Source organism: Ipomoea nil, unplaced genomic scaffold, assembly GCF_001879475.1.
Source record: "Ipomoea nil cultivar Tokyo-kokei standard unplaced genomic scaffold, Asagao_1.1 scaffold1416, whole genome shotgun sequence".
NCBI lineage: Eukaryota > Viridiplantae > Streptophyta > Magnoliopsida > Solanales > Convolvulaceae > Ipomoea > Ipomoea nil.
This window is the reverse complement of record NW_017617844.1, coordinates 1,011,929-1,033,916: the sequence shown is the minus strand read 5'-3', so window position 1 is coordinate 1,033,916 and position 21,988 is coordinate 1,011,929. Positions and strand designations below refer to the sequence as shown.

Here is a 21,988-nt window from a genome sequence, read left to right as displayed (position 1 = left end):
CCATCCCCATAAATAAAATGGCAAACATATACCAGTTTTCTCAATGCATAACCTCAAATAATTTTTGTGGGGCAAATTATTGTGTAGATTATGGTCCATATAATTGTGTAGATCATGAATGCAATATATGTTTTTAATAAATTAAACATACATTATTTATGTACTAAATGTACATTATTTAATATATATATATATATATATATATATATATATATATATATAAATAAATCATGTACTTTCGAATAATGTACTTTTAGTATATTAAAATTGTATAGTTCAACAAATGTGTAGACCATAGTTTATGGAATAATGATTGTATTTGTGTCTTTCTTTCATCACTTAAAAAGAAAATCCAAGTGTCAAACTCTCAATGACCAAGATCCATCTTGTGTTGTGAACTCTGATCCAAAATTATGTATTTGACATTTTAACATATTCTGTATATACAGTTAACAGTTTATATGTTTGTAAAGAAATTTAAAGTATATAACATGTTAACTATAGATACATTGTGACACCCCGAAATCCAAATTCAGTTAAGGGATTAATTAAGTAATTAATCCTATTTCAATTTGTAATTTAATTTCTTAAATTCCTGAAATTTAATAGTCGGGGACTAGTAATTGACTAGTTAACCCCATAGTCAAAGTTGTACCTTGAGCTTTGTAAGGAGTTCCCTTGTCCCTTACACCTTTCCATGTTAGTAAGGGTATTCTTGACCTTTCACCTTGTGTTAGTATTGTAACCTAACCTAGTAATAACACCTCATTTCTATCCTTACACTTTCCAAAATCCTGACTCCATCTTCTCTCTAAAAAGGTGGATAGCTTTTCTTCCAAGCCAAGTTGAAACTTTGGCAAGACTTCAAGAGTTGTCTCCAAGATTCTACCTTTCATACATTTGGGCATCTAGGAGGGTAAGATCTATGTTCATCTTGTGTTTTTAGTGTTCTCTTAGGTGTCTTTTCTTGTGTTCTCTTAGGTAGGTGTCTTTTCTTGTGTTCTCTTAGGTAGGTGTCTTTTCTTAAAGATAGGATCTGATAGGATCTTTATGTTCTTTTGGTATGTTCTTGAAGTGGGTTTGGAAGGTGAGCTTTGATAGGAGCTTGGTGTGGTGTTAAATGAAGGTTTTTGGTCTACAAGAAGTAACCCATGCTCTACAAAATCTAATTTTCCAGGGATTATTTTGGGCACAGGGATGTACCCGCGGGCAGAACCACGGGTAGGCTGTGGGTCCACCCGCGATGAACGTCATTCTTTTGACTCGGTATTTGGTCTTTTAACTTCCCGTCATGTTCTTTTGTAGAACTATTTGGATGTCTCCTTGATGTTTTGAACCCGGGCCTATTCTTTGCCAACCCAACCTCTAAACCACTTGAATTAATTATCTTTCTTGGAACCTACCCAATCTTAATTCCATTTAAACCATAAATTTCCATTTTACCCAAATCCCCAATTAAATCATCTTTTTCCCAATTTTTCCCCCAAAATCCATAATTCCCAAATCTCTCTTTTCCCTCTCTTCCCTACCCGAGCACCCCACCCCACCCGTCGCCACCACCTGCAGCTGTCGACGCACCACCGGCCGTCGCCACATCGCCGTCCGCCGCTGTCCACTGTCTGCCGGAGCTCCGCCACCGACCTGTGCGTGCCGCGACGCCGAGAGAGAAGCGAGAGAGAGGGAGAGTCACCGGGAGTGAGAGGAGAAGAAGGAAGAGTTGTGGGCTTCTTTTGTTGAGCTTTGGGTCATCTCCTATCATGCCTAGAAGGTCAAGTTGGCTAGGAAAGCGGAATGGGTGGATGCCCATTACCTTGTTCTTGAAGGTAAAGCCTTTGACCCGAAATCTTTTTATGATTCTTTGTTGGATATGCTTAGATTCCAAGGTTTGTTGGATGGGTTTCTCGCCATAAGGGCCGAGACTTACCCGAGTTTGGTTAAGGAGTTTTATCGTCACATGTTTGTGACAAAGGATGGTGATAAGCTTGAGATCACCTCAAAAGTGAGAGGTGTGAAGGTAGTTCTGTCTTAAAAGAGGCTGGCTCAGCTTTTGAGTTTATCTGCTTCGGGAGTTACTCAGTATAGCGGTAACTCATGGATTAGTACGGATACCATGGGGTACCGAGACTATTTGAGTTATCTGTTGGGTCGCACGAGCAGTTTCACCCAAGCTTCAAGGCTGGAGAAAAATTGGTTGTCTGCGGAACAGAGGATCTTGGTTATGTTGGTCTCGGATTGTTTGTTACGCAATAACAACAAAAGTAAGTTGTTGGGAAAGTTGGAGTGCACCTTTGCCTTTTGTCTCAAGAATATGGTCAAGTTCAACCTGCCAGCTTTGATGTTGCAACATATGGTTTTCTGTCGTGATCATAACCGGAAAAGCCTACCGTATGGGATGGTGTTGAGCTGGATTCTTGTGAAAAAGGGTGTGAGTGTGGTTGGTTGTCTACCGAAGGCTGTGGGAAAGTTGTTGCTGGATACCACCAATCTTCGGAGTTGTAATCTGTTTCAATTGGATGATGGTGATTACATCACTCTTGAAGAAGTTGCAAGGAAAGCCCCTGAAGAGAGAGCCGAGTTGGCAACAAAACTTGGGATTCATGCCGGGAAGTTGAGCCTCGCAGTCCAGAGTTTGGGCGGTGATGAAGAAGATGAGGGAGAAGCAGATTGAGAGGAAGAAGTGGAAGCACCAGAAGCTGCCGCGGCCGAAGAAAGTGATTCTGAAAGTGAGGAAAATCGAAGAAGGAGGGAAGCTCGCACCAAGAGGGAGCATGATGCCATAGCACATGAGGAGCGCATTGTCACCTTGCTTTGGCAACAGAACAGTATGATCGCAGAAGGCTTCGCGTACATGAAGGCGTAGTTTGTCGCAGTGCACCAGAGGCTAGACCAGATCAAAGCCAGTTCAAGCTGCAGAGGAGAAGATGAAGAGGAGTCTGAGGAGTCCGAGGAGTCGAAGAGCGAGTCCTTCTAGAGTGGAGCTGAGGCCGTCTTGTTTGCCCTTCTTTTGTCGTTGTTATCTTCCTAGCCGTTTAGTTGTTGTTGCTTTTATGCTTGTTTTTGCTTGTTGTTTTGTTGCTTAAGTAGTCTTGGTAGTTGGTGTTGGGGTTAGTTGCTTAGCTCTTAGTTGTTGTCTAGAAGTTGGTGTTTGTGTTGGGACTAGAGTTCGTTATGCTCAATATATCTGTTTGCTTAATTCTTACCAATTCTTGTTTTGAACTCTTTTGCCTTGAAATCTTGTGGAATCTTTTGGGGTCTTTCACCAAAAGAAATTGTTCTTGGCACTCTTTGTCACATTGTTGTTCTTGTTACCGTTTATTCTAATTCATTGTACCCAAGCTTCGGGGACGAAGCTTCTTTGAAGGGGGGGAGAATGTGACACCCCGAAATCCAAATTCGGTTAAGGAATTAATTAAGTAATTAATCCTATTTCAATTTGTAATTTAATTCCTTAAATTCCTGAAATTTAATAGTCGGGGACTAGTAATTGACTAGTCAACCTCATAGTCAAAGTTGTACCTTGAGCTTTGTAAGGAGTTCCCTTGTCCCTTACACCTTTCCATGTTAGTAAGGGTATTCTTGACCTTTCACCTTGTGTTAGTATTGTAACCTAACCTAGTAAGAACACCTCATTTCTATCCTTACACTTTCCAAAATCCTAGCTCCATCTTCTCTCTAAAAAGGTGGATAGCTTTTCTTCCAAGCCAAGTTGAAACTTTGTCAAGACTTCAAGAGTTGTCTCCAAGATTCTACCTTTCATACATTTGGGCATCTAGGAGGGTAAGATCCATGTTCATCTTGTGTTTTTAGTGTTCTCTTAGGTGTCTTTTCTTAAAGATAGGATATTTATGATCTTTTGGTATGTTCTTGAAGTGGGTTTGGAAGGTGAGCTTTGATAGGAGCTTGGTGTAGTGTTAAGTGAAGGTTTTTGGTCTACAAGAGGTAACCCATGCTCTACAAAATCTATTTTGCTTACCTATATGAATATTTCTTGGATTCTACATGTGTTTTGCTATGAAATGTGAGTGTTTATGCATTGTCTTGTGAAAATGCATATCTAGAGCTTGTGTTTAGGGTTCTTGTATGACATTGCTTGGCTATTCCTTTTATTCAAGTCATTTTGTTGTATTTGGTGAGATTTGACATGTTTTGAACTTGAATTTGAGCTTGGAGTTGAAAATCCCCGAAGGGATTATTTTGGGCACAGGGATGTACCCGCGGGCAGAGCCCTACCCGCCGCCCCACCCACGAAAACGTGGCTTGTGGGTGTTGGTACCCGCGGTAGGACCACGTGTCGGGGCCTACTCGTGGTCCACCCGCGGGGAACATGTTGTGGTTATTGAGGGATTTGTTCCCCGTGATTCTTTTGACTCGGTATTTGGTCTTTTGACTTCCCGTTGTTCTTTTGTGGAACTATTTGGGTGTCTCCTTGATGTTTCGTATGTCTAGAACTATATGGTAGGAATCCATGTAGGTTTTTGTGTCTTGAATCGTGCTAAGTGTTCAACATTGTATTTCGTTGAACCGTGATGGGTCTTGTGTGTTCTTCGGAACTACGTTTGGTTTACCCGTTTGTTAAGAATGCTAGGTCGGTGTTTAAATGCTAGCATGTGTGTTGTTTGTACCTTCCTATTGGTTGATGATAACTTGTGTTATTCATCGTTGTTGTTGTTGGACTGTGATCCATTCCTTGATTGAGTATGGTTTCATATCTTCGTTGTGATCCGTTGATTGATTCCTGTTGTGGTGTGATGTGTGTGTGGCTTTACCTGGATTGCATGATTAGTGGTATGGGACACTAGTCACCAAGGTATTGCAGTGGTCCTCGTGGTGGCCATGACGTGATTATGGAGCTGTGGCTTTTGTGTAAGGTTCACGTGTTTATTTCTGGGATAACATGTGTTATCTAGGGCATGTGTTGTTGTGTGTGTGATCGGTACCCTCGTGTACTATGAAATTGGTGGTTTTGTTGGTGGTTTGTTGGTGGGGGACGACGGTCCCAGGAGGAAAAAGGTTGTACTAAGAAGTACAGGGGTCCTGGGGGTAATGGTTGGAAGAAGATATAAGGTTGGGGGTAGCCATAAGGTTGGAACCGGGCATAAGGAAGGCATATCAACTCGTGATGGGTGATGTCACGAGGGCTTGTGTAGCCGTTGTTGTGAGTTCTCTTCTTGTGACGTGTGTAGTCACAAAGGCATGTGTTGCCGTGTGTCCTGTCTTATTCCTTTGAGTTATGCATGTCGGGTATTAATCTATTGTGTGATGATAGATTATACCTTGAGACTTCTTGTGAGTCGTTGTTGTTCTTTGTAGTCTTGGGATGTGTTCCCGTGTTCTTGTTGAGAGTGTTGAGTCTTGTGTTGACTATTACTCCTGGTTTTTGACTTATATATATGTATTCCGTTTCGCTACTGATTTTACAAATGTATATCTTACCTATGTATGATATTTCACATGTATTGGTGGGTTACCAGCTGGTAGGGAATATCCCGACCGACATAAGCTCCACCACGATCGACTTGCCTTTGTCTTTCTCTTATGATCTTTTCAGGTGGCAGGTCGGGCTTTTTCCATGAAGACCCCGGTCGGGAATGGCCGGGAGTTGCCCGAGCGCTGATGTCAACCACCGAGCGGTAGCCCTTCGACGAAAGAGCTGGCACAAGGACGCGAGAGGACGCGTGGCGGCTCTTCATGGCGACAGACAGGGCACCCGGGAAGATGACACGTGGTGGCTACGTGGAAGACATGCCGAGCGGCTGGAATCTTGTCCCCGGCATCGCGGCTATAAATGCCCACAGTAGCTACAGTGTAGAGGACTTTTGGACGATCGATAGGTTGTTGTTAGAGAACCCCGACCGCAGTCAGTCGGTACTCAGAACAACCAAGTAGATTGTACTTAGGGCCTTTACCGGGATCAATAAAGATTTTACTTGCTTTAATTGGTCTCGTGATATTTTATATTGCTTACGTAGAATTAGCAGTATCATTTTGGCGCCGTCCGTGGGGACCCGTCCAAGAAACCAACGTCTTGACGAGCACCCGATCACCATACCAACATGTATCCGTGGGCACACAACAACTTCGCCGACGACCAGGCGGATGCGGCGAGCTCCTCCGACCACTATGCTACCCAACAGCAGGGTCAGACGATGGACCTCAACCTCAACCTTTCACCACCGCATCCGTCAAATGCATACCCGGCCGCCCAGCAGCCGGTAAATTACATACAGCCGGGATACCCACCACCCGGTCTGCCATACCAGCAGCAGCCGATGATGTATCTCGCCCAGTATTCGTACCCGGTCCCACCTCCACCGTATGGGTACTGGCCAGGCCAACCAATGTGCTACACTTCCCCGGTTGGTTATCCACCATATACGCCAGCTTATACAGCTCCAGCCGCCGCCCCTCCAGTACAACCGATCGCACAAGTAGAGCCGCAGCGTCAGTCCACTTCCCGGGCTCGACGCTCGGCTCATTCGCGGTTGGGGTCGGGGGGTGCTGATGCGATGGAGGCACCAGCTCAGGCCGTTCAAGCGGAGGACCCTGAAGAGGTTGCCCGAGCGGTAGCTTTCGCTCGTCTCCGACCAGAGATGCGCCAGCGTCTGGGACCCCAAGACCCGAATCGCGGGCAAGAGGACGTACAAATGCAGGAAGCTAGCCACGAGGCTTCATCTGGTATAGCGGGTCGAGATCTCATCGACGTCGACGCGCTCGGGATACAGCCCAAGCCGCCGAGCTCAACGAAACCCGAGGATTGCTCTACAACCTCCAGGCTGAAGTTGCGCAGCTCAGGAGTGCGTATCCTACAGCACCCCCGGCCGACCGATCGACCCTACACCAGACGCCTTTCACAGCAGCGGTAATGGCTCAGCCTTACCCGCTCGACTTAAAGGTCTCGGGAGAGAAGAGTTACGACGGTCGGACAGACCCTGAGGCTCACGTGAATGATTTCTTCAGCAATATGATGCTGAAGGGCGTTTCAGACGCCGTGATGTGCAGGGCCTTCTACTCAACGCTCACCGGACGGGCGGCAGAATGGTTCCGAACCCTGCAGCCGGGGTCAATCGACAAATTTGAGACCCTAGCGATCAAGTTTGTACGGAAGTTCATTACTTCCAAAGTGGTGAGGAAGTCCTATATGTACCTCGAAAAGGCCAAGCAGCTCGAAGGGGAAAGCTTGACCGACTTCCTCATCAAGTGGAAGGCGGCGGTCGGGGAGGTCGAGCCCATGGATGATGCGACCGCCACCCACATGCTTCACATCTCCCTCCGGGCGGGATACTTATACCAGGATTTTATCCTCCACCCCCCGACCACATATGAGGAGGCCCTCCGAAGGGTCACTGATTACGCCAACGCAGGTGAGGCGAATGCCGTCAAGCGCTTGCAGGAGGTCGGCTCTTCGTCTCGTAAACCGGCCAGCCGGGCGGAACATCGATCGGGAGATGACAATCCCCGACCTCGCACCAGGCATGGCGAGTTTACGGCCTTGAACCGATCCGCAGCGGAGGCCATGCAATACGCCCAGTCCTGCAATCTCATCAAACTTCCCCATCCCGATCGAGACGGCCCTGACAAGAGTAAGCACTGTGCTTACCATCGGTGCGCCGGGCATGACACCGAGGAGTGTACCCACTTGCGCCAATTATTGGAAGATTTGCTCAATTTGGGAAAATTGGACAAGTGTGTGGGGAAGAGAGAGGAAAACAAGAGGAACACCGATCGGAGGGATCACAGACGATCTCATCACCGCTCTGATCGGTCGGGCCAGGACCGAAGAGACGATCGAAGGGACGATCGTCATGATGACCGACGAGACCCTGACCCTCCGTCCGGTAGCCGCCCGTCCGGAAAACCTACCATCCACGTCATTTTTGGTGGGCTGGAAGATGCTTCCCGACCGCGGACAAATTGCCCGGTCGCAGTAGTGGATTCTCGGGAGACCGGGAAGAGGCAGAAGATGGAGCCCATAACCTTCACCCTCGAAGACCAACCCACCAGCATTGATCACGGCATGGAGGCGCTCGTGGTCACGATTGACGTCAAGGGGACGGATGTCCAAAGGGTTATGGTTGACACGGGCAGTAGCGTGAACGTCCTATACTTGGACGTGTTTGAGAAGCTTGGCCTTGACAGGAAGGAGCTGACTCCGGTCGGTGTACCACTGTCAGGATTTACCGGGGCTCTTATCTACCCCGAGGGAAAAATAACGCTCCCGGTCGAGATCGGCACGCCTCCAAAGTCGATCCAAACGGAGCTGGAATTTGTTGTGGTCAACCTCCATTGCGTCCACAACATTATCTTGGGCCGACCCGCCATTATGAAGATCGGTGGGATAATTTCTATGCCTCACCTATGCATGAAATTCCCCACCCCCAACGGGGTCGGCGTGGTCTGTGGCGATGTCCAATCCGCCCGGAAGTGTTACACCCGAGTGGTCAATAGACGTGACTCCGGTCCGTCTTCCCGGGTGAACACCATAGCCAAGGAGGAGGCTAAGGAACGGAAGGAGCAGCCTGAGCCTTCCGAAGAAATTGAAGAAGTTCCCCTGTCCGAGGACCGCCCGGACAGGAAGATTAAGATTGGCCGAGCCCTCACTCCCGAGCTCCGAGCGGAAGTTCTGGCCGTGCTCCGGGAGTATGCCGATATTTTTGCATGGGGGCCCGAAGATATGCCCGGGATCGATCGGTCGGTCATTTGTCACAAATTGGCCGTCGATCCCGCAGCTAAGCCGGTCGTGCAGAAAACACGACACCTCTCCTCCGATCGCCGCGAGTTTGTAAGAGAAGAAGTCAAAAAGATGGCGGCGATCGAGCACATCCGTCCGGTGGTCTATCCTGAGTGGGTGGCAAATATCGTTCTTGTCCCGAAGCCCCCAGCATGGAGGATGTGCATCGATTTCACGGACCTCAACAAAGCCTGTCCGCTCGACCCGTATCCTTTACCGAGCATTCACCAGATGGTCGACGAGACGGCCGGGGCCGAGTTAATGAGCTTCATGGATGCCTTTAAGGGATACCATCAGATCATGATGCACCATGAAGACGAGAGCAAGACAGCCTTCGTGACCCCGGATGGGCTGTATTGTTACCGAGTGATGCCGTTCGGCCTACGAAACGCAGGAGCGACCTACCAAAGGATGGTCAACATGCTCTTTGCTGATCTGCTGGGCCGAACGATGGAAGCTTACATCGACGATATGTTGGTCAAGAGTCGGGACCGATCCGACCACACTCGGGACCTTCGGGAGTGCTTCCAGATCATGAGGAAGTACCAGTTGCGGCTGAACCCGACCAAGTGTACATTCGCGGTTCAGACCGGCAAGTTCCTCGGCTATATGATGACCAAGAGAGGAATCGAACCTAACCCGGCCAAAGTAAAAGCGATTCTGGACATGCAGCCACCTTCCACCGTTCGGGAAGTCCAGCAATTGACCGGTCGGTTGGCGGCCCTCAGCCGGTTCCTCTCCAAGCTAGCCGAGCGCGCTTTACCTTTCTTCAAGGTATTGCGAAAAGTTAATGGATTCGTCTGGGACGAGGAATGCCGAGCGGCTTTTGACGAGCTGAAGGAGTATCTCATGTCACCGATCGTGCTCTCAAAGCCCGAGCTCGGAGAAGAGCTAGACGTGTACCTCGCCGTGTCCGATCGTGCAGTAAGCGCAGTGTTGTGCCGAACCGATCCGGAAGGGGTCCAGCGACCGGTGTACTATGTAAGCCACGCGCTACAAGGTCCCGAGCTCCGGTACTCCCGGCTAGAGAAGGTCGTCTATGCCTTATACATTGCTGCAAAGAAGTTGGCTCCCTACTTCCAAGGTCGAGCAATTCGCGTGTTGACCGATCAGCCGATCGGGCCAGTCCTCCGAACTGCTTCATCATCAGGTCGCCTAGTCAAATGGGCGTTAATGTTGACCCAGTACGCGATCGAATACCGACCAAGACCGGCTATTAAAGGTCAAGCTCTTGCGGATTTCTTGGTTGAGTGCACCGCCCGGGAAACCCGGCCTCCTGAGGTTGCGGATCCCGAGGCTGAGTGGTGGTCGCTGGCTACAGATGGGTCGAGTAGCAAAAAAGGGGCAGGAGGAGGAGTGGTGGTCACGAGCCCGGAAGGATTCAAGATCTATTTTGCTCTTATGTACCAGTTCCACCCGACCAACAACGAAGCCGAGTACGAAGCGTTCGTTAACGGCTTGCAGTGCGCTCGGGACTTGGGGGCTGACTACATTCGAGCACAGACAGATTCCGCGCTCGTGGTCGGGCAAGTTCTCGGGGACTATGAAGTTAATGGTGAGCGTTTGCAGTTGTATCGAGACCTTGCCATGGAAAAGCTCGCTCAGTTCCGGGGGTATACCGTCCGACACATACCCCGGTTGGATAACGCCGATGCAGATATCTTATCTAAACTGGCCCAAGACGCCCCGGAGCACATTTCGAAGATAGCTCGGATCTTGGTGATCCCCAGACACAGTATCCATCGCCTGCCGGTCAATCCAATTCAGCCGGTGGAGGACAGCTGGATCACCGATCTGAAGGAATACCTCAAGCACGGTCGACTCCCAGACGACCCACAGCGCGCTCGAAAAGCCAAGCTGAGAGCCCCGAGGTTCCAAGTCTTCGATGGTCGTCTTTATCGGCGATCGTATGGAGGCCCTCTTATGCGTTGCTTGACCGCGTTCGAGGCCGAGTTAGTCATGAAGGAGCTGCACTCGGGAATCTGCTCCTCACATCAAGGAGGTCGATCCCTGGCCCGTCGTATTATGCTGATCGGGTACTATTGGCCGTCCCTCCAGTTGGACTGTGAAAAGTTAGCTCGGGAATGTGAGACGTGCCAACTGTATGCTCGGATGCCTGGACGACCGGCAACGTTCTACCAGCCAGTCACGACCGCAATTCCTTTCGCTAGGTGGGGGGTAGATATCTTGGGCCCCTTCCCTCAGCTCTCCGGTCGGAGAAAATTCGTGATCGTCGCCATAGATTACTTCTCCAAATGGATAGAAGCCGAGCCCTTAGCCACGATCACATCTCAGCAGTGTGCTCGCTTCCTTTGGCACAATGTCATTTCCCGTTTTGGCGCACCTGTGCATCTCATTAGCGACAACGGTCGCCAGTTTGTGAGCCAATACTTCCAGAATTTCTTGGCCACGATCGGGAAGACTCACGTCCGGTCGTCGGTCGCTTACCCACAGGGAAATGGACAAGTGGAGAATGCTAACCGGACAATATTGGAAGGTCTGAAAAAGAAGTTACACTCGGCCGGTCGTAGTTGGGCCGATGAGTTGCCATATGTTTTGTGGACTTATCGGACGACCCCGAGGGAAGCTACTTTGGAGACCCCTTTCGCCCTGGTTTACGGAGCCGAGGCCCGACTTCCGATTGAGGCCTGGATTCCGACCGATCGAGAGAGAACCTATAATGCGGAAGAGAACGAACACGCGATGGCCGTGGACCTTGATGGGATCGAAGAAAAAAGGGAGCTAGCCGCTCGACGCATAGCCGAGTATCAGAAGCGCGTCAAGAGTTCTAAAGATGTTCGGGTCAACCCTCGTTATTTCCAAGTCGGAGACTACGTTCTACGACGAAGGGAGGCCAGCCAACCTCTAGAGGGCGGAAAGCTAGCTCAGAACTGGGAAGGGCCGTACATCATCAATGCTGTCATACGGCCGGGTACATACCGACTAGAGACAACGACTGGTCGGCTAATCGAGGGGACTTGGAATTCCGAGCACCTCGTTCTTTTTAGGCATTAGCCTAGTTTTTGTATTTTCTAGACGAAGTGGGGGCTTAACCTGCGAGTTAGTCCCGGTCGTCATTTCTATGTAAATTTATGGTTGTAAAATTAATTCAACCGCCTGCGAGCGGGAAAGTTTAATGTGTATACGATCGATGATTGCCCGACCGTTTGCATGCAGATCAGTTTAACATTCATCAACCGGGCGAAATCTATCGACCGGTCAAAACGCGCTCCGCATAGGCGGACACTCAAGTCACGCCGCTGATCGGGGAAGCCAGGAGCTCTCAGCATTATCCCCCGATCCGTCCAACTTCTGTCCACTATTGCACCCACTCGTGCCTCGAGCGCACAATAGTGTGGGGGCTGGGATAAGGAAGTATTCGCAGGCCCGTCGCTCGGTTACATCCCGACCGTAGAGGCTTGCTTTCAAAAATTTCTTTTTCGACAAAGGCCCGGGGATCGGGTACACCCGATCGGTTGGCCAGATTTGACGTCGAAATATCAAACGCACGACCAGGCCATAAGGTCGTAAGGTCGGGCGTCGAGTGGGTCGAACCAGTGCAAGATCGGGCCACAAGGCCGCGAGGTCGAGCATTAAGGATCAGCACTTATGCGAGTAAAGATAGAAGTGCGAAAAGAAAGAACGAATAACACGAGTTAGAGAAAAAATAAATTTTATTAATTGACAAAAGGTGCCCGGTACAATTCGGGACCGGGCTCCCGATCGGTGTTTCTTACAAAAAAGAGGAGACAGCCTAGCCTATTTCTTTGCCTCCCGGGCTCCAGCAGCCGCTTCCTTCCCGCTTGAAGGGGCCGCCGACGACGCTCCAGGCTCGGCCGCCTTGGCTTTTGGGGCGAACGGAGAAGGACCGGGATCGGCTAGGTCTGGGGGTAAGGCCGAGAGGACCAGCTGAAGGTCTTCCCCGTCCAGGGCCTGTTCCAACCGAGAACGGACTCGTTCAAGCATCTTCCGCTTCCCGGCCGTAAAGCCCCAGCGACCGAACGAGACGATCAGCTCTTCCCCGATCTCTGTTCCCCGGGCTGCTGTGAGGAAGGCCGAGCCCAAGTCCTTGTCTTTGAAGGCTGCCCGCGCCAGCTCGCTCGGATTCTCGAGCTGAGCCTTCAGCTCCTTGGCCTCTCCGATCGCCCGGCTGGCGACCTTCTCGGCAAGAACCCGCTCCTCGTCGCCCTTCTTCAGGGCCTTCTGGGTCTTCTCCAGCTCGGCTTGGAGGTCCTTGATCTCCTTCAAGCGACGGGCGGCCGTCTTCTTGTGGTGATCAGCTTCCTCGGCCAGCATGGCTCGACCTTGTAGGAGTTGGGCGGCCCGGGAAATCTGCAAAACAAGAGACGTTCGGTTAGCCCGATCGAAAACACTTGGGCAAAGAAAGATTATAAGTTGGGAAACTCACCTCAGCCAGGTCGTGGCCGATCTGTTCAGCCACCTGGGTCGGGGTCATCTTCCCCAGATCCACTCGGGCTGGCGCGGCGTTGCCGATCCGTGCCAGCACGGACGTAGAATCCCTTTCTCGCCCGACAGAAGGGCTCGGGCTGTGTTGGTCACGGCGGCGCTTCAGGCTGCCCACCTCGGTCGCGCCCTGGTCGGCGACCTTCTCCTTGCCCCGGGCGACCTCCACCCGGGTGACCAAGACGTCAGGCTGCTCGACGATGAAGCCCTCGCCCGTCGACACGGTCGAGGCACTCAGGGGTCGGGCAGTGGGAATCTCCTTTTCCCCGGCTGCTTTGGTCTTGGCCTTCTTCTTCCCGCCGAGGGAGATCTTCGTGGGCGGAGGAAGGGCGGTGTCTTCATCGCCGAATTCTGCCATGGCTGCAATAAAAGAGCAAAGTTAGTTTGATCAAGAAATGAAGCTAGGTCGGGAGGAACGGCTCGAGCTGAACCTTTCTTCTTTCGTTTCGGCGGCTTGGCGACCGTCACGCCCATCGGTACGGGAAGGTACTTCTCCTTTAGCTCGTACGTGGGGGGCGGGAGCTTGGCGGCTGCGAGACTCTCGGCTGTCCGGAAGATGGAGTACTCGTGTATTTCACTCGAGATCCGAGTGACCGTCTCCTTGAGCGCCTGAGTCGCGGCCGGCACCACTTGCTTTCTGAAGTGGCTGCTCCAAATGCGATCAACCGGGAGGATCCAGGGGTCGTATTTGATGGAGAAAATTCTGTTCTTCCACCCCTTGTTGTTCCCGGGCAGGCCTTTGATGGAGCACATATCTGCTCGGGATTGCAGCATCAGGAACCCACCCCCGTAGCGGCCCGGGAGAACCTTGATCTGGTAGATGAAGTTGAACAACTCCATCGTGCACTCGGCTTCGTGCCGAGTGCATATCTGCGGGAAGCAGGCGAGGATCCGATGTGCGTTCGGGCAGATTTGAGCCGGAACGACCCGGTAGTACGCTAGAAAGGCCGTCAAGAGGGCCGGGAAGGGAATGGCGATCGGGGCCATTAGGGAGTCGTAATGCATCCCGATCCACTTGCCCCGATGCCTGTCAATCACGTTCCCCAGCTGCCGGCTCGTGTCGAATTCTACCCGACCCCGGAGTATTTCAGCAATCCGAGCCGCCTCGCCTTTGGTCAGCAGGCTCATTTCTTGCTCGACACTCTCGCTGTTCAAGAATTCGAGCTCGACGGCTGGCGTGGCCGGCCCGGCCGGGTCTTCTTCGGTCTGCTCGGGGGTATTTTCTCGATCACCCCCTCGAGGAGCAGCTTCCGGGTGGTCCCCAACCACCCGGGTAGGCGTTTCCCTAACGCCCTCGGTCGGAGAACCCCGCCCGCTTGACGTGGTCCTCTCTTCCTCTTCTTCGCTGGAGCTCCCCGACCCGCTGGAGCTAGAGCTCGACGTCCCAGAGGAGCTTGATGCGCTGTTATGCTCAACAGCTCGATCGGGGGCTGGCGTTGCTTGGGGGCTGGCTTCGGGAGTGTAGGACATAATGTCCACTTCCTCGTCGCTGATACGCTCGGCCTCCTCATCGTAGTCCGCGATCGAGGCGTTTTGACTGTCCGAGTCCGTCATTTCGATCTACCTAACGGTCGGTCGGGGTTAGTAAAGGACTTGAGTCGTCCGGGACAGTTAGTTGACCTAGTAGTTCTACCTATAGTTGAAAGCGTGAAATAAAGAGAAGGAGGGAGAGCTTACCGGATGAAGGAACTTTGCGAGAGAAAGCTTGAAGTTTGTTGCTCGATTGCCTTGCTGAGATGCTCTGCTCGGGATTCTTAAAGGATACCGACTGAAGCAAAAGAGTGAGGAAAGTTCAAATGAGGGCCTCAAGGGCCTATTTATAGGAGGGCATTTAGGCGGGAAATGGGCCAACTTGCCTGATACGACCTGCGCTGAATCCGAGGCGACGGATGGGATCGCCGAGGCCGGCAGAGGCCGACACGTGGCGTAGGAGGGAATGACAGCTGGCCGGTCGGTCTAATGCCTGACGGTTGGGCTTCTTCATCCCGTCCCGTTTTTTCCCGACTGATCAAAAAGGCCCGGGCTGGGGGGCTTTTGGTAGGGAATATCCCGACCGACATAAGCTCCACCACGATCGACTTGCCTTTGTCTTTCTCTTATGATCTTTTCAGGTGGCAGGTCGGGCTTTTTCCATGAAGACCCCGGTCGGGAATGGCCGGGAGTTGCCCGAGCACTGATGTCAACCACCGAGCGGTAGCCCTTCGACGAAAGAGCTGGCACAAGGACGCGAGAGGACGCGTGGCGGCTCTTCATGGCGACAGACAGGGCACCCGGGAAGATGACACGTGGTGGCTACGTGGAAGACATGCCGAGCGGCTGGAATCTTGTCCCCGGCATCGCGGCTATAAATGCCCACAGTAGCTACAGTGTAGAGGACTTTTGGACGATCGATAGGTTGTTGTTAGAGAACCCCGACCGCAGTCAGTCGGTACTCAGAACAACCAAGTAGATTGTACTTAGGGCCTTTACCGGGATCAATAAAGATTTTACTTGCTTTAATTGGTCTCGTGATATTTTATATTGCTTACGTAGAATTAGCAGTATCACCAGCATTATTCGCTGACCGGGCGTCGTCCCATGTTTTATATGCTTCTTTCATGTGATGCTTAGACGAGTGCGCGGTCTAGTGCCTGCTAGCATAGTTTCCCCTTTGTGTTTTGTGGCCTGTGAGCTAGTATAGACATAGAACTCTGTTGGATGGATGTAGATTTAAACAATGCAGATTTAGCCTGTGCGTTCACCCTTGGGCGAGCGTGGCATAGCACCCCGTTCCCTCGTTTTATATATATCTTATCTTTCAGTCTTCCGCTGTGTTTGGTGTTTTGGTTTAAGTTATCTGCATGTTTTAAGGCTTTAAATATCTTGGTTTTTAGGGGGTGTTACATACATATTTTTTTTGTGTCAACCACACATTGTGCAATCATTATTGTGTGGATCATATTTTGTCTACTGTAAAATAATGTATATTCAGTACAAAAATAATGTACATTCAGTACAAAAATAATATACATTGTATTTAGGTGATATACATTATTTTTGTTCTGAGTGTACATTATATTATATAATGTACATTTAGTACAAAAATAATGTACATTTAGTATATTAAAAATGTACTTTTTGTTATGGTCCACATAATAATTTGCCCACATTGTGGTCCGAGTCTTTCTCTCCGTTTAACGGCCCAAGTCCACCCAATTCACTCCGAGAGGCACAGAAATTGGCCCAAAGGGGATCGTCACTTGTGGGAATTAAACCCAGATTATCTTAAAATTCTTCCCCACAAAGAAAGCTCATTTGCCACTTGAGCTACCCTGTTGAGTTACTAAAGATGCATACTATATTGATAGTAGACACATAATATTATGTATCTACAATCAATATATTATGTGTCAGTAATTACTATGTTATGTATTTGTAGTTAATATGTTATGTACCTCCAATTTATTTACAAATACTGTCATTAGCTGCACGTATAAAATATATGGGATACATGATCAAAGGAAAGAAAAACAATGATGTAGATCAAAGGGTTCTTTTATTGATTCATGTGTTTTCTTGGGTGTTTGTTTGTAGAGAGAAGGGAGAGCCTTCTTGGTAGAGAGAGAAAGTGGTCAATCAAACGAACCAAAAGCCCCTAACTTAGAGGGCCAAGAGCCCTTTTATAGGCAACGAGGTGACGGGTTTGACCCGTCATCTTTGACCTCGACTCGCAGACCGAGATCGAACAGTTTCGTCCCGACCCAACTATTAGCAAAAACACAGACCCAGGGTATATATATATATATATATATATATATATATATATATATATATACCCCACCTATCCCTCCTTTAGACTTCTCATGAGGACTGGGATATATATATATATATATATATATATATATAGTTTTTACTTCTTTCAATGGAACAACAGAATTCTGTATTACCATAATATAAGTTGCAGGAAAGAAGAAACATATTATCTACAGCCATAACCCAACACTAAAACATTTTAATAGCTAAAACAAACAACAAAACATGAACCTATGCGGTCTGTTATAAAAAGATTAAAAACTATTATCTGCATCCTTGGTTTCTGCTACCTATGCAGTTTGTCATCGACCCAGAAAAGTCTGGTAACAGCCAGCTTCAGCCACCCTTCTGAGACCTCCAATCTCCCATTACCACACGTTTGAGTTAAGAAAAGACTGCATGCAAGTATGGTTCAATCAGAGGTTCAAAGAAAGAACACAATAGTATTCATTTTTATAGTAATCACAATGCAATGGAAGTAAACCCCCATTTTGAAAGATGTTCAACCTGCCCTTCAGAGGACAATCACCATAGGAGAACGAGAGAGTGTGTGTATAGTGTTGATTACAGTTTAACACATTGCAACAGTTCGATTTAACTCTGGTTGGATTTCATTATGTTAGGATTAAGAGTTTACCACTACGCCAAAAGCTATACCTCGTAACGAAGGCACAACTTTATTTCCTTATATACCGCCCATTTTCGAGAGGCAGGGTGTTAGACTTGGCCCTTTACTGGCCTCCGCCCAACAATACCCTAGCCACAAATTGCTGGACTTGGCCCTTCACCGGCCTCCGCCCAACACATTCAAGATTCATTAATCCACAAAGGAACAACCTAAGATTGATCGTAAAGGAATAGGCAACAAAGAAGAAGATATTGCTTGGTAGCATACAAATGTGTTACTCTAGCTACACGATGGCGAAGTTAAAAGTACCTTCATTCCGGTGGGAGGTCCAGATTTAGCCATCATGGAGCTAAAAACGCCTCTAGGTTTATCCGAAGCAGTAGCCCCAATGTTAACCTTTGACTTTTCTGTAGGCTTTAGTATTTGAAACGAGCAAAGCAAAGTTGCATCAACACTCATCATTGCACCAGCGTTATCAAACTCTCCACAGTAGTTAGGTGCTGAAAATATAGTCACCAGCTGCCGCTTAGCGAAGAACTCATAGCCATCCTCGACCACCTGCACGAATCAGAAACCGTATCAAGGACAAAACCCGAACTTCAATCGAGTGGATGCTAGAAAGTAGAAAACCAGGGGACAAAGTTGGGCATAGTCCACTAGCTAGCACACATTTTCCCATTTATAAAAGAAAGTGTTTAATGGTTATTATGTGAGCCAAGTATTGTGACAAAACGAATTGAAGAGACTTGTGTTAGTGTTGCTCGTTAAACCTGATGGGCACGGCAAATAAGATCCATATCGTGCTTCTCGAGGAACTCAGTCACCTTGTCTGCACCAAAAGTGTACGAGACTCCTCGATCATTCATTGCCCACCCCTGAACCTCCCGACTAGGATCTGACCAAAGAAGATCACAGAGTAAGCCCGTATCGGGCACATCCATTGGTCGCTCGAGGTTCCTAATTTGGTCGAGGCTCTGAAGATCAGGAGACAGGCCTCCGTGCATGCAGAGAATCTTCCCATCAACCAGCGCTGCAACTGGCAAACAATTAAAGCATTCCGTGAAGGTCTTCCACAGTTTGACGCTAAACCTTTTCTTACATTCATCATAGAACCCATATATACGGTTAATGGAAGCACACTCATGGTTTCCCCTCAACAGGAAAACGTTGTCTGGGTATTTAATTTTGTATGCCAGCAGAAGGCATATCGTCTCCAGGCTTTGCTTGCCGCGATCAACATAATCGCCCAAAAACAAGTAATTTGCCTCGGGAGGAAATCCACCATATTCAAAAAGCCTCAGAAGATCAGAATATTGACCATGAATATCACCTGAGGTAAATAATACAGTACAAAACAACGTCAAAAGATGCAAAGAATCTTTAATGTATTATTAAGACGGATGCCTAAAGCATATGAAACGACAGAAACTACAACTTGCCACCAAAGTATAAAACAGTCATTACCCAACTCGTGTCTACAACCATTCTTTTTTTGCATTCTCAGAATAAGAATCTTAACAGCATAAAAAGTAAAATTTGTTGCAGCATATATAATAATAAATATTTAACAAGAAATCCTTCTCCCAAAAGGTTGAATCCCCAACCCCAAGGGCCCTTACACCCCGGTCTGACAGAGCATTTGGGAGGATGTAAATCACGGTGACTCAATGGCTCAGCAGACAGGGCCAAATGCCCATGCACACAAGGGATCTGTCCACTTTGGGCATATCCCCACATCCACTAGAGTATGAAGTTATTATGCAACTTTGTCTTAACCCAAGTTTCCTAGCAAAGTTATTTTCTTTCCTTACATAAGTTTAGATAAAATATAATTTCTTTCCTAATGTATACAAGTTTGCTACTTGCCAAATAAATGAAAGGTCGATTACCTTTGAGGCTTTGACACGAAAGTTAACAGTTTGAAGACAAGCTCGACAACTAAACAAGGAATTTGAAATCTGCATGTACTATGATCAGAAGTGGAAATCTCAACGGGAAAGCAAAAAAATTAAGGCGGCTTTAATAGAAATCAGAAGGCTAAGCTAACTTCAAAGGGAGGGGATGCAAGATGTCTCAAAGATTGTGAACTCAGGGCCTATACTGGTACCACAAGAATCAAAAGAGATATGCTAGCTCCTTTTTCAACTTCATTCAACAAAGGAAGAAGTACAACTTGAAATTTTCGACACAACCAGCCCAGACTGATTGGATTTAACTTTCAAGAAACCTTAACCTCTGATCCTAGGACCAATCAAATTACACAGAAGAGGAACAACACTGACAAGTTGAGGTACCAAAAACAGTAAATTTAAATACATCATACCTGCACTTAGACAAATTAGCTAGCACATATATATATATACTGTACTATAGCAACTACTCCAGCTCCATCAAGGAATGCACTGCAATAGATCAATCAGTAGTTGCAGTGCATTCGTGTAACAGTTGTGGTGCATTCCTTCAGTAGTTGGCCGGTTCGCATTTGATTGCTTATTTATTTATATTGTGAAACATTATATTATATGTATGGCTGCATACTCAAAACGACCAGCAATGGCCCAGCCTTGTACCAAACATATCCACACACCACAGCAATTTATGTCCATAAAAACCTTGGAACATTTAGTCAAGAAATTGCAAAAACCACACATTTTATACCCAAAATGTTCATCTTAATTAATCCACCTTAGCTTAAACACACACAGGTAATTCAGATTCAACAGCTGAGTCTATACCCATACAACAGAACAATTCCAAAACAACAATTACAGAACTGATTACCCAAAAACTCAACTTCAAACCAAAACGGAAAAGCAAAAAAATACACACAGAAGAACAAAACCCACAACCCAAAAACTAAAAAAGATGAAATTTTTGAAGAAAAGAGAAGCAAAAGTGAATACCACAAATCTTGATGGGTGCTGGGAGCTCAAGAAGAGTAGGCTCCTGCAAGAAAACCTGCTTAGCAACCAAACACAATTGCTTGATCTCCGACTCAGATAGCTTGGCCTGCTTCCCAGGTTTTCCCCTCAGCTCCAGAAGCCTGTTTATTATACCGTTCACTGTGTTCTGCTCCATTTTATACTCTTATATATGTATCAATCAATTCAGTATACACAACAGAACAATTCTTTTTGGGAAATGAAACGATTCTGGAATGGAATATAATGGGTGTTTGCAGTGCTGATGGGTACCTGTCAAGAACTGAGAAAATTGTGAAGATTTTTGCCGAATTAAATGCATTGAATTTTGCTTTTTTTTATAAATAGGTTGCATGTTCGACACTTGGCCTACTTTACGGTTAAAGGTTCGGTGCTTTGACATTTTTCTGATTTTCCATTCCATTTCTTTTCCCCCTTTAAATGCCATATATTACGGCTTGGAGGGATTGTGAATAAATGATCATAGCTTTAACTCTATTAGTAGGTAATATTCAAGAGAAAATAGTAAGATTTAAAACTTAACAACAGTATAAAAATTATGTTTAATTGTTTAAAATAGACAAATTATTTCAAATATTTTGTTGGATTAATGTGTAAACATCTTTAAAATTGAAAATTCAACCTTTTAAAATAAAACCAAATGGCGATTTAATAAATAGCAATGACTCAATAATTTCTTAAGTGAAACTATTTTTTTTCACAATAATATTGTCTTACTTCCTTTAACAAGAATATGTTCATTTATTTTAATTCATTTCATGATTACAAATTTGAATATTTGAATATTTGAAATTCATCTCAACTTATATCCTTTAAAGAAAAAAAAAAAAAGGAAAAAAAAAAAGTTAAATAGAACCTCTAACCTTACGGGACGACAGTGTAATAGCTCACTGAACTTTTGAAAGTTACAATTAAACCCTCCAATTTATCATTTTGGTACATCTGGACTTAATAGCCGGTTAGTAACCTGTAATAGCTAGTTGTTAAGGTTCCGATGATATTTCGAAAAAAAAAAAAAAAATTAGCGACCAATCGTCAGTCGCCGATCACCTTCTTTGAAGAATAAGCGATCAGAGAAGGTAACTAGTTGGTTGCCTTCAATTAAAGAAGGCGAATGGAATGGTCGTATTCTTCATCAATCGGAAGAAGGCGACCCCAGTCTAATCTACCGGGAGTCGATTTTTTGTGAATGGTGTTAGTCAACGGCAACTAGTAGTCAACGACAGGGCGTATTGATAACATGTTGGTTACCTGTAAATTAAACTTATTTGACCAATTTTAGTGAGTTGAAGTTCTTAATTGTACCTTTCAAAAGTTTGGGAGTCTAATTGCACTTTCATGTAAAGTTAGAAGATATATTTGATCATTTTCTCTTTAAAAAAATAGTACTCCCTCTGTCTCATTTTATTTGTCATACTTACTATTTATTGGTCA

General features: G+C 47.1%; 1 protein-coding gene across 1 annotated transcript; it reads right to left on the bottom strand.

Annotated features, from left to right (window-relative positions):
• Positions 1-17,094: 17,094 nt before the first annotated feature.
• LOC109186984 (serine/threonine-protein phosphatase PP1 isozyme 3-like) lies at positions 17,095-20,846 on the bottom strand. Its single transcript, XM_019337148.1, has 5 exons — positions 20,729-20,846; positions 20,516-20,697; positions 18,383-18,942; positions 17,922-18,170; positions 17,095-17,379 (listed from the first exon to the last, which is right to left on the bottom strand). The coding sequence occupies exons 2-5, from the start codon at positions 20,688-20,690 to the stop codon at positions 17,353-17,355; spliced, it is 1,011 nt and encodes a 336-aa protein (XP_019192693.1). The 5' UTR covers positions 20,691-20,697; positions 20,729-20,846; the 3' UTR covers positions 17,095-17,352.
• Between the last annotated feature and the right edge of the window lie 1,142 nt (positions 20,847-21,988).